The 10819-nt window shown below is 68.6% G+C and overlaps 1 protein-coding gene across 1 annotated transcript; it reads right to left on the bottom strand.

Moving 5' to 3' along the window:
• Positions 1-348: 348 nt before the first annotated feature.
• On the bottom strand, positions 349-4987 carry PPP1R1B (protein phosphatase 1 regulatory inhibitor subunit 1B). Its single transcript, XM_039565863.1, has 8 exons — positions 4802-4987; positions 3614-3674; positions 3221-3243; positions 2265-2340; positions 2043-2150; positions 1357-1425; positions 866-1012; positions 349-779 (listed from the first exon to the last, which is right to left on the bottom strand). The coding sequence occupies exons 1-8, from the start codon at positions 4880-4882 to the stop codon at positions 691-693; spliced, it is 654 nt and encodes a 217-aa protein (XP_039421797.1). The 5' UTR covers positions 4883-4987; the 3' UTR covers positions 349-690.
• Positions 4988-10819: the final 5832 nt, after the last annotated feature.

The following is a 10819-nucleotide window of genomic DNA, read 5'->3' as shown; positions in this document are numbered from 1 at the left end:
ATTCTCCGGTGGGGGGGGGGGTTGTCCATGGTTGGGAGACACTATTCCCCGGTGTGGAGGTGCCCATAGGGTTGGGAGACACCATTCCCCACATGGGGGGAATCAGTGGGGCGAAGGACAGAACATTGCCCATGGGGGGGGGAGGGTTGCTCATGGGGCACCCCATGGCCCTGTCCCACATCTCCTGCTCTGGCCCCCGGACCCCCAGACCCCCGGACCCCCAGACCCCCTCCATCCCCTGCCCCACACCCCCACTCTGTCACCCCCCCAACAGGGCTCAAACCCCCCCCGAAGGGGATCAGAGCCCCCAGCCCCCCATGGCCGCAGCCCCCCCAAACACGCTCCAGCCTCTGTACAGCCGTTTATTGCGGGCGGGGGTCTCTGCTCGGTGGGGGCCGGGGGGCAGCAGCCAGGGGGGGCCCAGACCCCACCAGCGCCCGGGGGTCCCATCCCCGGCTCCTGCGCCGGCAGCCGGGGGGGCACAAGGCCCGTGGGGAGGGGGCGGCCGTGGCCGGGGGTCCCGACGTGTCCCGGCGCGGCCCAGCATGGCGCGGCACACGGCACATGGCGCACGGCACGTGGCGCACGGCAGACGAAGCGCAGGCAGCGGGCGGGGGGCAGCCGGGGGGCACAGGCGAAGCTGCGGGGGCCGGGGGGGCCGGGGGGCCGGTGCCCGGTGCCCGGTGCCAGCTAACTGGTGCCCAGCGGGTAGGTGGGCGAGTGGCGCTCGGTGCCGATGGGGCGTGAGGGCACCTCGGCGAAGCCAACGTGTCGCCGCTCTGGGGACAGAAACGGGGCGTCAGCACCGGGCGTGGTGGCACCGGGGACAGCAGGGATAGGGGGTGGGGGGTAATGCCCCACGTACCCCCGGTGCCACCGTCCTGCTCCTGCCCCGGCTCCTCCTCGTCATCCTCCGCTCCCTCGGGGTCCTCGGGGATCTCCGACACCGTCAGCGACTTCAGGTCCTCCTCGCGCTCGTCGATGCCGCCGGCAAAGGACACCTTCTGCCCGCCTGTAGGAGCCAGCACAGTGGCCCCGGGGATCCCCAGTGTGAGGTGACCCCGCTGAGGCGCGGGGGGGACGGGACCCCCAGTCCCGGTGCCCGCCTGGCATCCCCAGGTGAGGGGATGCAACGAGCAGCCACATCCCCTCACTGTCCCTGTGTCCCCATCATCCTCATCCTTCTGCCACCCCTGTTCCTCCGCCATCGCCATCCCACCACCATGCCCATGCTCCCGCCACCCCTCTGCCATCCCTGTTCCTCCCATGTTCCGGCCGTCCCCATCCTTCCTCCATCCCTGTGCCCTCGTCACTCCCATCTCCATCCCTCCGCCACCCCCGTCCCCATCCCGTTACCTTTCCGCTTGTGCGCCTTGAGCCCGGCGGGGAAGTAGCTGCGCTCGGCTCTGCCCTGGCTCCCCGGAGCTGCCCGGGCGGGGGTCGATGAGGCCGGGGCACCGCGAGGCACGCGCGGCACCGGGGCACCGCCGGGGCCGGGCGATGCCGCGTCACACAGCGGCCGGGGGTCCGGCTGGCGTCACCCGGCCCCGCGGGGACGGGGACACGGCCCGACGGGGGGACGTGGTGGCCTCGCCGGCGGCGAGTAAGCAGCAAGGACAGGAAGCCCCGGGAGCAGCCAGTCCGTGTCCCAATCCCGGCACACGCCCTGTCCCCAAGCGCTACAGGGGATGATGACCCCTGTCCCTGCTCCAGCAGCCCCGTCCCCATCTCCCCGTGTCCCCCCGGCTCCAGCAATCCTATCCCCATGTTAGCTGGGTTCCAGAAGCCTTGTCCCTTTGTCCCCATATCCCCTGGGCTCCGGCATCCTTGTCTCTGTGTCCCCGTGTCCCCTTGTCCCCTGGCCTCTGGCAGTCCCCCGTCCCCATGCCCCAGACTCCAGCGGCCCCACCGACACATCCCCACATCCCTTGGGCTCCAGAATCCCCCTCCCCATATCCCTGTGTCCCCCAGGCTCCGGCATCCATGTCCCCACATCCCCTGGGCTCCGGCAGCCCCATCCCCATGACGCCCGTCCCCCTCACCAGACTCGAGGGCACTGTCGGGGTCGCAGCCGTCATCGGGCTCCCCGTCGGAGCTGTCACCCCCGCCCATGCCACTCTCCAGGTGGGACTGCACGATGCGCTGCACCGCTGGGGAGACGCCGGTGTCACCGGGCACTGGGAGCACTGGGAGCACTGGGAGCACCGGGTGTCCCCCCAGCCCCCCCGCTGCCCCCGAGCCGCCGTTCCCCCCGCGGGAGGTACCTTTGAGCGAGGGCGGGGTGTAGGCACACGGGTTGGTCCTCTTTGGTTTGAGCAGGCAGCCCTCGCCCGACGAGCGCTGCGGGGGGAGCGGCGTCTGGGTGGGGGGGCCTGGTGTCCCCCCGGGGGTCACCGCAGCCCCGGGAGAGCCAGGACCTCCCCGGCCATGTGGGGCAGCTGCGATGGGGGTCTTGCGATGGGGACCCAAGGCTGACACCTACCCCCTCCCCAGCAATGAGGACCCTGCTAAGGGGATGTGGCACTGGGCACATGGTGTTGGGGACACCATGATGGGACCCTGCCATGGAGACCCTGCACTGGGGACCCCACAACGGGGAGGGGACCTTGCTTTGGGCATGGGGTATTGGGGACACCGTCCTGAGGACCCCTCCATGGGCATCCTATGCTGGGGACCCCCATTGTAGAGACACTGCCCTGAGGACGTGGCGTTGGGGTCCCCACGATGGGGACATTGCCATGAGGACATGCTGCTGGGGTCCCCACGATGGGGACACTGCCATGAGGACGTGGCGTTGGGGTCCCCACGATGGGGACACTGCCATGAGGACGTGGCGTTGGGGTCCCCACGATGGGGACATTGCCATGAGGACGTGGTGCTGGGGTGGCCCTGATGGGGACCCTGTTATGGAGACCTTGTGTTTGGGACGCCTCGATGAGGACCCCACCATGGGGATGTGGCACTGGGGACGCAGTACTGGGGACACTGGGGCGAGTGACCCCGCGGCGGTCACGCGCTGGTTTGCACCGCGGCCAAGCTCCACAGCCTGGCTCAGCTCCATGTCCCCATCCCGCGCTCCCGTCCCCGGCGCTGGCGCCGTGTGCCCGTGCCGGGAAGGAGCCGATAAGCTCCAGGCGCGGGGACTGGGCCCCGATAACCCCCCCCGGGGGACACGGGACGGGGGAGCGGGGCTGTGTCGGGGATCCCGGCGCCCACTCACCTGGTAGGGCAGGTTCTCGTCCTCTGCATCAGCGGCGCCGGGGAGAGAGGGATGAGTGGGACACTGGCACCCAGCGGAGCCGGGCAGGGCCCTTCCCACCCTCGGACCCCCCTCCAGGGGTTACCCTGCCCGCTGGGGACCCGCGTCCCCTCCCTGCCACCCTCTTCCTTATGTGACACCTCGTCCTCTCCCCGCCACTGCGTCCCATCCCAGACATCCCATTCCAAAGGTGGCACTACATCCCACTCCCCCACCACGTCCCCTCCCTGCCACCATGTCCCATCCCAGACATGCCACACCATGCATGACAGACACCATGTCCCATCCCTGCCACCACCTCCCGTCCCTGGGCCGGACGTTCCCTGCCCCGCTCCGCACCCCTTCCCCGCTCACCTGGGGAGGAGTGTTCGGAGAGCTGGAAGAGCATGGCCGGCGTGGGCCTCCGCCGGCGGATCTGGGGCACAGCGGGGTGTCACCGGCTGGGGACGCCCCGGGTCCCCTGTCCCCTGCCCTGCGCCCCAGGGACAGGTGTCTGCACGTGTGTGAGCGTGTGTGCGCCTGTGGGTGCAGGGCCACGAGCCCACCCGGCGCGGGGTCCCCGGGCTGTCCCCAGTCCGTCCCAGCCCCACGAGAGCCCCAGACCAGCTCCTCTGGGGCGGCTCTGGGTCCGGCGTGTGCTGGGGACGTCCTCTTGGATCAGGGACAACCGGTGGGGGTGGCTGCACCGACCCCCAGCGTGTCCTGTCCCCGTCATCCCATCCCTGTCCTCATCCTGTCCCTCTGTCTCATCCCTCCCCTTCTCTCCTGTGCCATCCCTGTCCTGTCCCTGTCCCCTGTCCCGTCCCCCCGCCACAACTCTCCCTGCGCGGGACCGCAGCTTCCACGGGGACCTTGGAGCTCTCTCGTCCTTTCCCCGTCTCTCCCCCATTCCGTCCGTTTCTGTGTCCCCCACGCAGTCCCGTCTGGTCTGTCCCTCCCTTCCCATGCCCTGCCCACTCCGATCCCCCTTGTCCTACTCTGCCGGTCCCATCGTCTCCCTTCTGTCCCCTCTGTTCCCTCCGATCTCCCCCCGGATCCATTCCCTCCCTCCCTCTGTCCCCTCCCACCTCCCGCTTGTCCCATCCCATCTGTCCCAACGCATCCTCCCCGTCCCCTCTGTCCCTTCCATCCCCTGCCTTGTCCCCTCTGTCCCCTCCGATCCCCCTTGTCCTGCTCTGCCGGTCCCATCCCGATCCTCCTGTCTCCTCCGATCCCTCTTGTCCCATCCCATGCCTTGTCCGTCCCCTCTGTCCCCTCTGATCCCCCTAGTCCTGCTCTCCCTGTCCCATCCCGTCCCTTCTGTCCCCTCCAATCCCCATTATCCCATCCCCTCCCTCCTGTCCCGCTCTGTCCCCATCCCGTCCCCACCGTCCCCGTCCCTCCCCGCCTCCCTCCAGCACCCTGGGGCTCTCCCGTGTCCCCCTCCCGTCCCACACGGTGATTCCGGGGGTCCCTCTTCGTCCCGAGGTCACCGGCAGCGCTTTGCCCTGGGACGGAGGAGGGACCCCCGGGGTGGCCCCGCTCCCCGCTCGCCCCCCTCACCATCTCGACGGCGCGGGGGTCCAGGTTGCTGGGGGGGGCCGGCACGGAGAACTGGATCTTCTTGCGCTCCTTGGGGTCCATGGCCTTGGCCGGGAGTCACCGGAGCCAGGGGGGGTCTCTGACACCGGTACCGAGCGGAGTTCGCTGGCACCCGGGGCTCGGTACGGCGAGGAATGAGAGTGGCGGGAGGTGGGGAAGGCAGAGCCGGTGAGGAGGAGGAGGAGGAGGAGGAAGGAGAGGGAGGGAGGACACGTCTTCCTACCAGGCGCTGAATTATTCATCCCCCCCTCCCCGGGCAGGGGGGCTGAGGCCGCGGTAATGAGTCCTTGGGGAGCCCCCCAGGGGGTTCAGCCAACCCGTGGGGGGTCCTTAACCCCTTCCCTGCCATGGGGGACCCCGGCTGCAGTGGCCGGTTGGGATGGGACAGGGACGGGTGGCTCCATATGTGTCCCTGTCCCTTGTGCCTGAGTCTCCCCAGAGGCGGGGGGGCAGGGGACAGGGGGATAGCCGCTCCCACCCCTGTGTGGGCAGCGGCAAAATTCCCTCCAGCCCCCCCGGCTACTCTGTGCCACACGGGACAGGGACACCACTCTGGGGATATGCACAGGGGACATCCGTGGGGACACGGGAGTCCCGAAACATCCCATCGCCTATGTGCCGGGGGTCCCCCCCACCCCCAGCTGCAGCCGCCGGGATGCCGGGGGTGGGTGGCTGTGTTTTCACCCAGGGCTGTGCCCACCTGCCCTGGCTCTTCCCCAGCTTTTGGAGATTTCCCCCATAGAAAATCCTACGGGACGCAAAATTTTCCCCCTGGGGAAGCGGGGGGTCCATCCCCCAGGGCAACGCTCGGCACCAGAGCTGCACATTCCAGGCAGGGACCGAGGGACATCGAGGGCACCTCTCCAGACCCCACCGAGGGGGCACAACCGGGGGGTGCCCATGCAGGGGGACAGCGGGGTCGCCAGCAGCCGGAGCGGCGGCTCGTCCCCTCCTGGGATGTCCCGGGGCGGTGTCGATGGAAGCCGCCTCTGAGCAGGAACGAGGAAGGGGGAGCTGGGAACTGGCTCCGTCCCCCGGATCTCCCGGTGCTCCAACGGCTGCGGGGGGCCGTGGGCCAGCAGCCGCCGCTCCAGCAAAATATTTACCCGAGTGGCACCGAGCCATGGACCAGCCTCCCGCCCGCCCGGCACCACGCGGCAAAGCTCGGCAAAACACGGCACAGCCCGGCTCTGGGTGGCAAATCTCGGCTCTGAGTGGCAAAGCCCAGCTCTAAGTGACAAAGCCCAGCTCCGGGTGACAAAACCTGGCTCTGGGTGACAAACTTATCCCTGTGGCACAGCACAGTGACCACCCGGCTGGGGACACAACAGGGACAGGCACCAGCAGAGCCCAGTGTCCTCAGGAAGGCCAAAATCTGGCGACAAGGTGAGGGGCCCTCGGTCACCCTGCGCCCTGGCTGGCCCTGTGCCGGGTGTCCCCGTGCCGGGTGTCCCCGTGCCAGGCTCTGAGCACCGTCCCCATCCCGGGACCGGAGTCGTTATGGCAACAGGTTCCCGGGCTCCATCCCGCTGCTGTTCCCGCTTCTCCCACCCACGAAGACGCCGTGTGAGGGGGTGGCCGGGCCCCCTCCCCTCCCTGCGCTGCGGCAGCGCCGGCACCCGCAGCCCCCCGGGATCGGCACGCGCCGCCCGCGCCCGCGCCCACGCACCGTCACCCGCGGGTGGCACCTGCAGCGTGGCACGGGGGGGCCGCACCGGGCCCGGAACACGGGGGCACCTTCTAGGCACACGTGTGGCACACATGGCCCCGCTCGTCGCCGGGACAGTACCGTGGGCACCCCGTGCCGTGCCCGTCCCCGTGCTGTGCCCGTCCCCGTGCCCGTGCCGCGGTGCCGCGGGGGCTGCAGCTCCGCGCAGCAGCGAATCCTCCCGCAGAGAGAGTAAAAATAGCTGCAGGTTGAGGGAAGAAGCGCTCGCCCCCCGCCAGCGGGCACCGGCGAGGAGCCGGAGCCTGCGCCCACCGCGGAGCCGTGGGGACGGACGCGGCGCGGTGTCACGGGGGCAGAGGGGTGTGAGGATGGACAGTCGTGGGGACAAGATGGGGACAGAGCTGGGGACGGAGCGCCGTGGTGGTGGGGCACACCAGGGACGGAGCATGGTGGGGACAGGGTGCCACGGGGACAGGGTGCCACAGGGATGGAGCACCACGGGGACGGGGTGTGCTGGGGGTGGAGCACCGTGGGGACAGGATCCCATGGGGAAGAAATGCCCCAGGATGGACCATCGTGGGGACAGGGTGTGCTGGGGGTGGAGCATCGTCCCCAGGAGGGTCCCATGGCGACGAAGTGTCCCAGGGTTGGAGCATCGTGGGGACAGGGTGTGCTGGGGACAGAGTGTCGTGGTGATGGGGTACATCAGGGACAAAGGATTGTGGGGACAGGGTGCCACGGGGACAGGACATTACTGGGACAGGACATCGTAGGGACAGGGCCCTGTGGGGACAGCGCATCGTGGGGACAAACACACCGGGACGACCGCCCGGTCCGAGGGTGAGTGCCAGGGGGGCGGGGCCTGTGCAGCGAGGGGGCGTGGCCACAGAGTGGGCGGGGGTGCCGAGACCCCCCCCTCAGTGCCCTTCACCCCGGTGTTCCCCTCCGGGTCCCCCGCCCGGCCCTGCGGGGGTGTCCCTCACCCCGCTCCCGTGTGTCCCCTTCCAGCTGCCCTTGGACCGAGCCCCCCGAGACCCCCCCCGCACCCCAAGACCCCTCCGTGGGTGCAGCCGCCCCCCAGGAGCTGCAGCGGGGGCGGCGGGTGGGGGCCGGTGCTCCCCCGGGCGCAGAGGAGATGCTGGGAGTGGGAACACGCGTGGGAGCAGAGCACGCGTGGGAGCCCGAGGGGGCGGTGGAAAGGTGGGGGGGCGCGCAGGGGGCTTAACCCCTTCGCTGCTGGGAACCCCCTCAGCGACAATCCCGGGGGGCTGCAGAGGGGAAGGGGGGACCTGGGAGGGACCCTCCCTAAATGGGGCTTCAGAGGGGCTGGGGAAGGAGCACCCCAGTGCCCCACTCAGGGGCACTGGGCAGCACTGGGGGGTGCGATGGGGAAACTGAGGCACTGACCAGCGCTGGCAGAACTGGGGGGCTGCACCTCTATAGCCCATCGCGACTGGGGGGCTCCAACCCCGTGTCCTCAGCGCGATGTGGGGGGCTCTGCAGCCCCCTATCCCTGGAAAAATGAGGGGGCTCCAACGCTGGCCCGAGGAAGGGCTGTGTCCCTGTGTTCCCGGCAGGATGGGGCGTTGTGTCCCCACACCTGGCAGGATAGGGGTGGCCGTGTCCCCAGCACGACGAGGAGGAGTCCCATCCCTGAATCCCCAAGAGGGTGGGCAGGGGGGCGTCCTCGCGGCTCCCCCCGGGCTGTGCCTGGTCCTGGTGCCATCGGTGCCCTCACCAGCCCCGTGTGCCCATCGGCTCCGCGGCACGCGGTGGCAGATGTCACTCCCGACGCTGGCATGGCCAGGCTGGCACGGCCACCCGGGCTGGCACGGCCGCGTGGGCCGGGCAGCGGCTCAAGGGCTTTGGCACGGGGTGGCCGGAGCAGAGCCGCGGCTGGAGCCGTCCTGGTTGGCAGCCACCGGCCACTGGCCACCGGCCACTGGCCCACGCCAAGCCTCACACCCACACCACGGGGTGGGATCGGGGGCTGGGGGCACTGGGGGGTCCTGGGGCAACATCCCCCGGGGTGGGCACACACCTAAGCGGGGGCTGCGCTGGCACGGGGGGGTTCCTGCGCACAGAGCCCAGTGCCAGGGTGTGCCTGGCCCGGGAGGGGCTGGATGGGTAAAACCCTGGAGGGGGGAATTTTGTGGGGGAATACGGGGAGGATAAAGGGGGAATGTGGGGGGTCCGGAGGGTTCCAGGAGGGAAGGGGTGCAGTGGGGAGACTCGGAGAGGCAGCCCGGGGGTCTCCTCTGCCTGGCGGACATCATGTGCCTCAGTTTACCCACCTGTAGGACGTGCCCTCCACAGCCTGAAGCCCCACCCTCCCCCTTTCCTGCGGAGGTGGGACCCCAAAACTCATCCTGGGGCTCCCACGGAGCCCTGCCAGGGTGGGCTGAAGGGGGGCTCCCAGCCCCGCTCCCCCCAGCCCATCGCTGACCCCCCCCCCCCCGGGGGGGTCCCGGCCGCCAGCACAGACCAGTTTGCTGCCTCCATTCCCAGAAGAAAGAATAAAGTTAAAACATCTGTTAATTTATAAACCAATTTAACCATGACTGGTTAATAAATAGCTTCCAGCTGGCACCCCCACCCCGCGCCGGGCGAGGGGGGCCGAGGGGGCACAGCCGGGCTCGCCGCTCTCCCGCAGCCCCCCGGGGTCATTGTCACTTGTCCCCGTGGGGGTGTGGGGGTGTCCCCGGGGACGCAACGGGGAGAGCCCGGTGCCCGCGGGGAAGGGGCACAGCCACGGCGCCTGGCACAGGGGGATCCCAGAGGGATGTAGGGGGCAGTGCGGTGCCCTTGGGGGGGCTCTGGTCATGCAGGGGGGGTCAGGGATGTGGGGACACGGTGGGGGGGGGGGGTTACCCTGCTGCAAGGGGGGTGTTTGGGTGGGGGAGGAGGGAACAAGGAAGGAGGAGTCTGGGGGTGTGTGGATGTGTGTGTGAGGCAGGGATGGGCACATGTGTGTGCCAGGGCTGTGCCATCTCTGTGTGTCCACGTTCCCATGTGTGTGCCAGGGCTGTGCCATCCATGTGTGTCCACGTTTCCATGTGTGTGCCAGGGCTGTGCCATCCATGTGTGTCCACGTTCCCATGTGTGTGCCAGGGCTGTGCCATCCATGTGTGTCCACGTTTCCATGTGTGTGTTCATGTGTGTGCCAGGGCTGTGCCATCTCTGTGTGTCCACGTTTCCATGTGTGTGTTCATGTGTGTACCAGGGCTGTGCCATCTCTGTGTGTGTCCACATTCCCATGTGCGTGTTCATGTGTGTGCCAGGGCTGTGCCATCCATGCGTGTCCACGTTTCCATGTGTGTGTTCATGTGTGTGCCAGGGCTGTGCCACCGGTGCGTGTGCAGCCCCCACGTGTCCCCCCACCCCGCTGGGGCCCTGCAGGGACACCCCATCTCTCCGGCTGTCCCCACGCATCCGTGGGCTGGTGACACGTCCCTGGGCCTGTGGATCACCACCCTTGCCGCCCACAGATACACGATGGAAAAGGGCCTGGCCCCGGTGCTGGGGGGTCCCCATTCCTGCCCCACACCCCCTCTCCGGGGGCCATGGGTGGAGGTGCAAGGCCGTGAGCCCCTTGCCGGCCGCAGCGCCCCGACACGTGTCACAATAGTAATGTAATTTGTCCGTTAACAATGGGCAGCTTGAGGTTTATATTTAATTACACCGATCGCACCAACCTGAACTCACCCTTATTCATCAATAATGCATGGGTTTGTGTTTATCGCTGCTTAATTAATCTGTGCTTACGACAATTAAAGGCTCGCAAAATCCCCCAAGGTGGCAGCGGGGAGCGGCTGCGCCGGGCTGGCGCGAGCGCGGTGCCGGCGTGGTGGCGGTGCTGGCGTGGTGGCAGTGCCAGCCTGGTTGCGGTGCCAATGTGGTTACCCTGACAGCATGGTCGCTGTGCTGGCATGGTGGCAGTGCCAGAGTGATCATGGTGCCAATGTGGTCACTGTGACAGTGTGGTCACCGCGCTGGCGTGTGGTGGCATGTGGTCACTGTGCCAGTGTGGTCATAGTCATGGCACTGGCACGATCATGATGCCAGTGTGGTCCTGGTGCCAGTGTGGTCATGGTGCTGGTCTGGTGGCAGTGCTGGCGTGGTCAGCATTCTGGTGTGGTCACCACTTCGGCATGGTCACCATTCTGGCGTGGTCTCCATGCCAATGTAGCGGCAGTGGCCAGTGAGAGCCAGCCCAGCTGCCGAGCAGGGTGACCCCCCCAGGTATCCCCATCCTTGGCTGCCAGGAGAGGCCTGACACCCCCAGGCGAGAGAAGACCCCCCCATGCTGG

The sequence above is a fragment of the Corvus cornix genome, chromosome 27, assembly GCF_000738735.6.
Source record: "Corvus cornix cornix isolate S_Up_H32 chromosome 27, ASM73873v5, whole genome shotgun sequence".
Taxonomy (NCBI): domain Eukaryota; kingdom Metazoa; phylum Chordata; class Aves; order Passeriformes; family Corvidae; genus Corvus; species Corvus cornix.
This window is presented reverse-complemented; position numbering and strand designations above follow the sequence as displayed.

What these genes read in the sequence shown, in the direction of transcription:
- PPP1R1B (XM_039565863.1), bottom strand. Translation starts at nt 4,882, where the DNA reads ATGGACCCCAAGGAGCGCAAGAAGATCCAGTTCTCCGTGCCGGCCCCC. An exon ending in CACCCCGCCCTCGCTCAAAG is followed by an intron (nt 2,151 to 2,264) that starts GTACCTCCCGCG and finishes GCGTCTCCCCAG; the next exon opens with CGGTGCAGCGCATCGTGCAG. An exon ending in CAAGGCGCACAAGCGGAAAG is followed by an intron (nt 1,013 to 1,356) that starts GTAACGGGATGG and finishes TGGCTCCTACAG; the next exon opens with GCGGGCAGAAGGTGTCCTTT.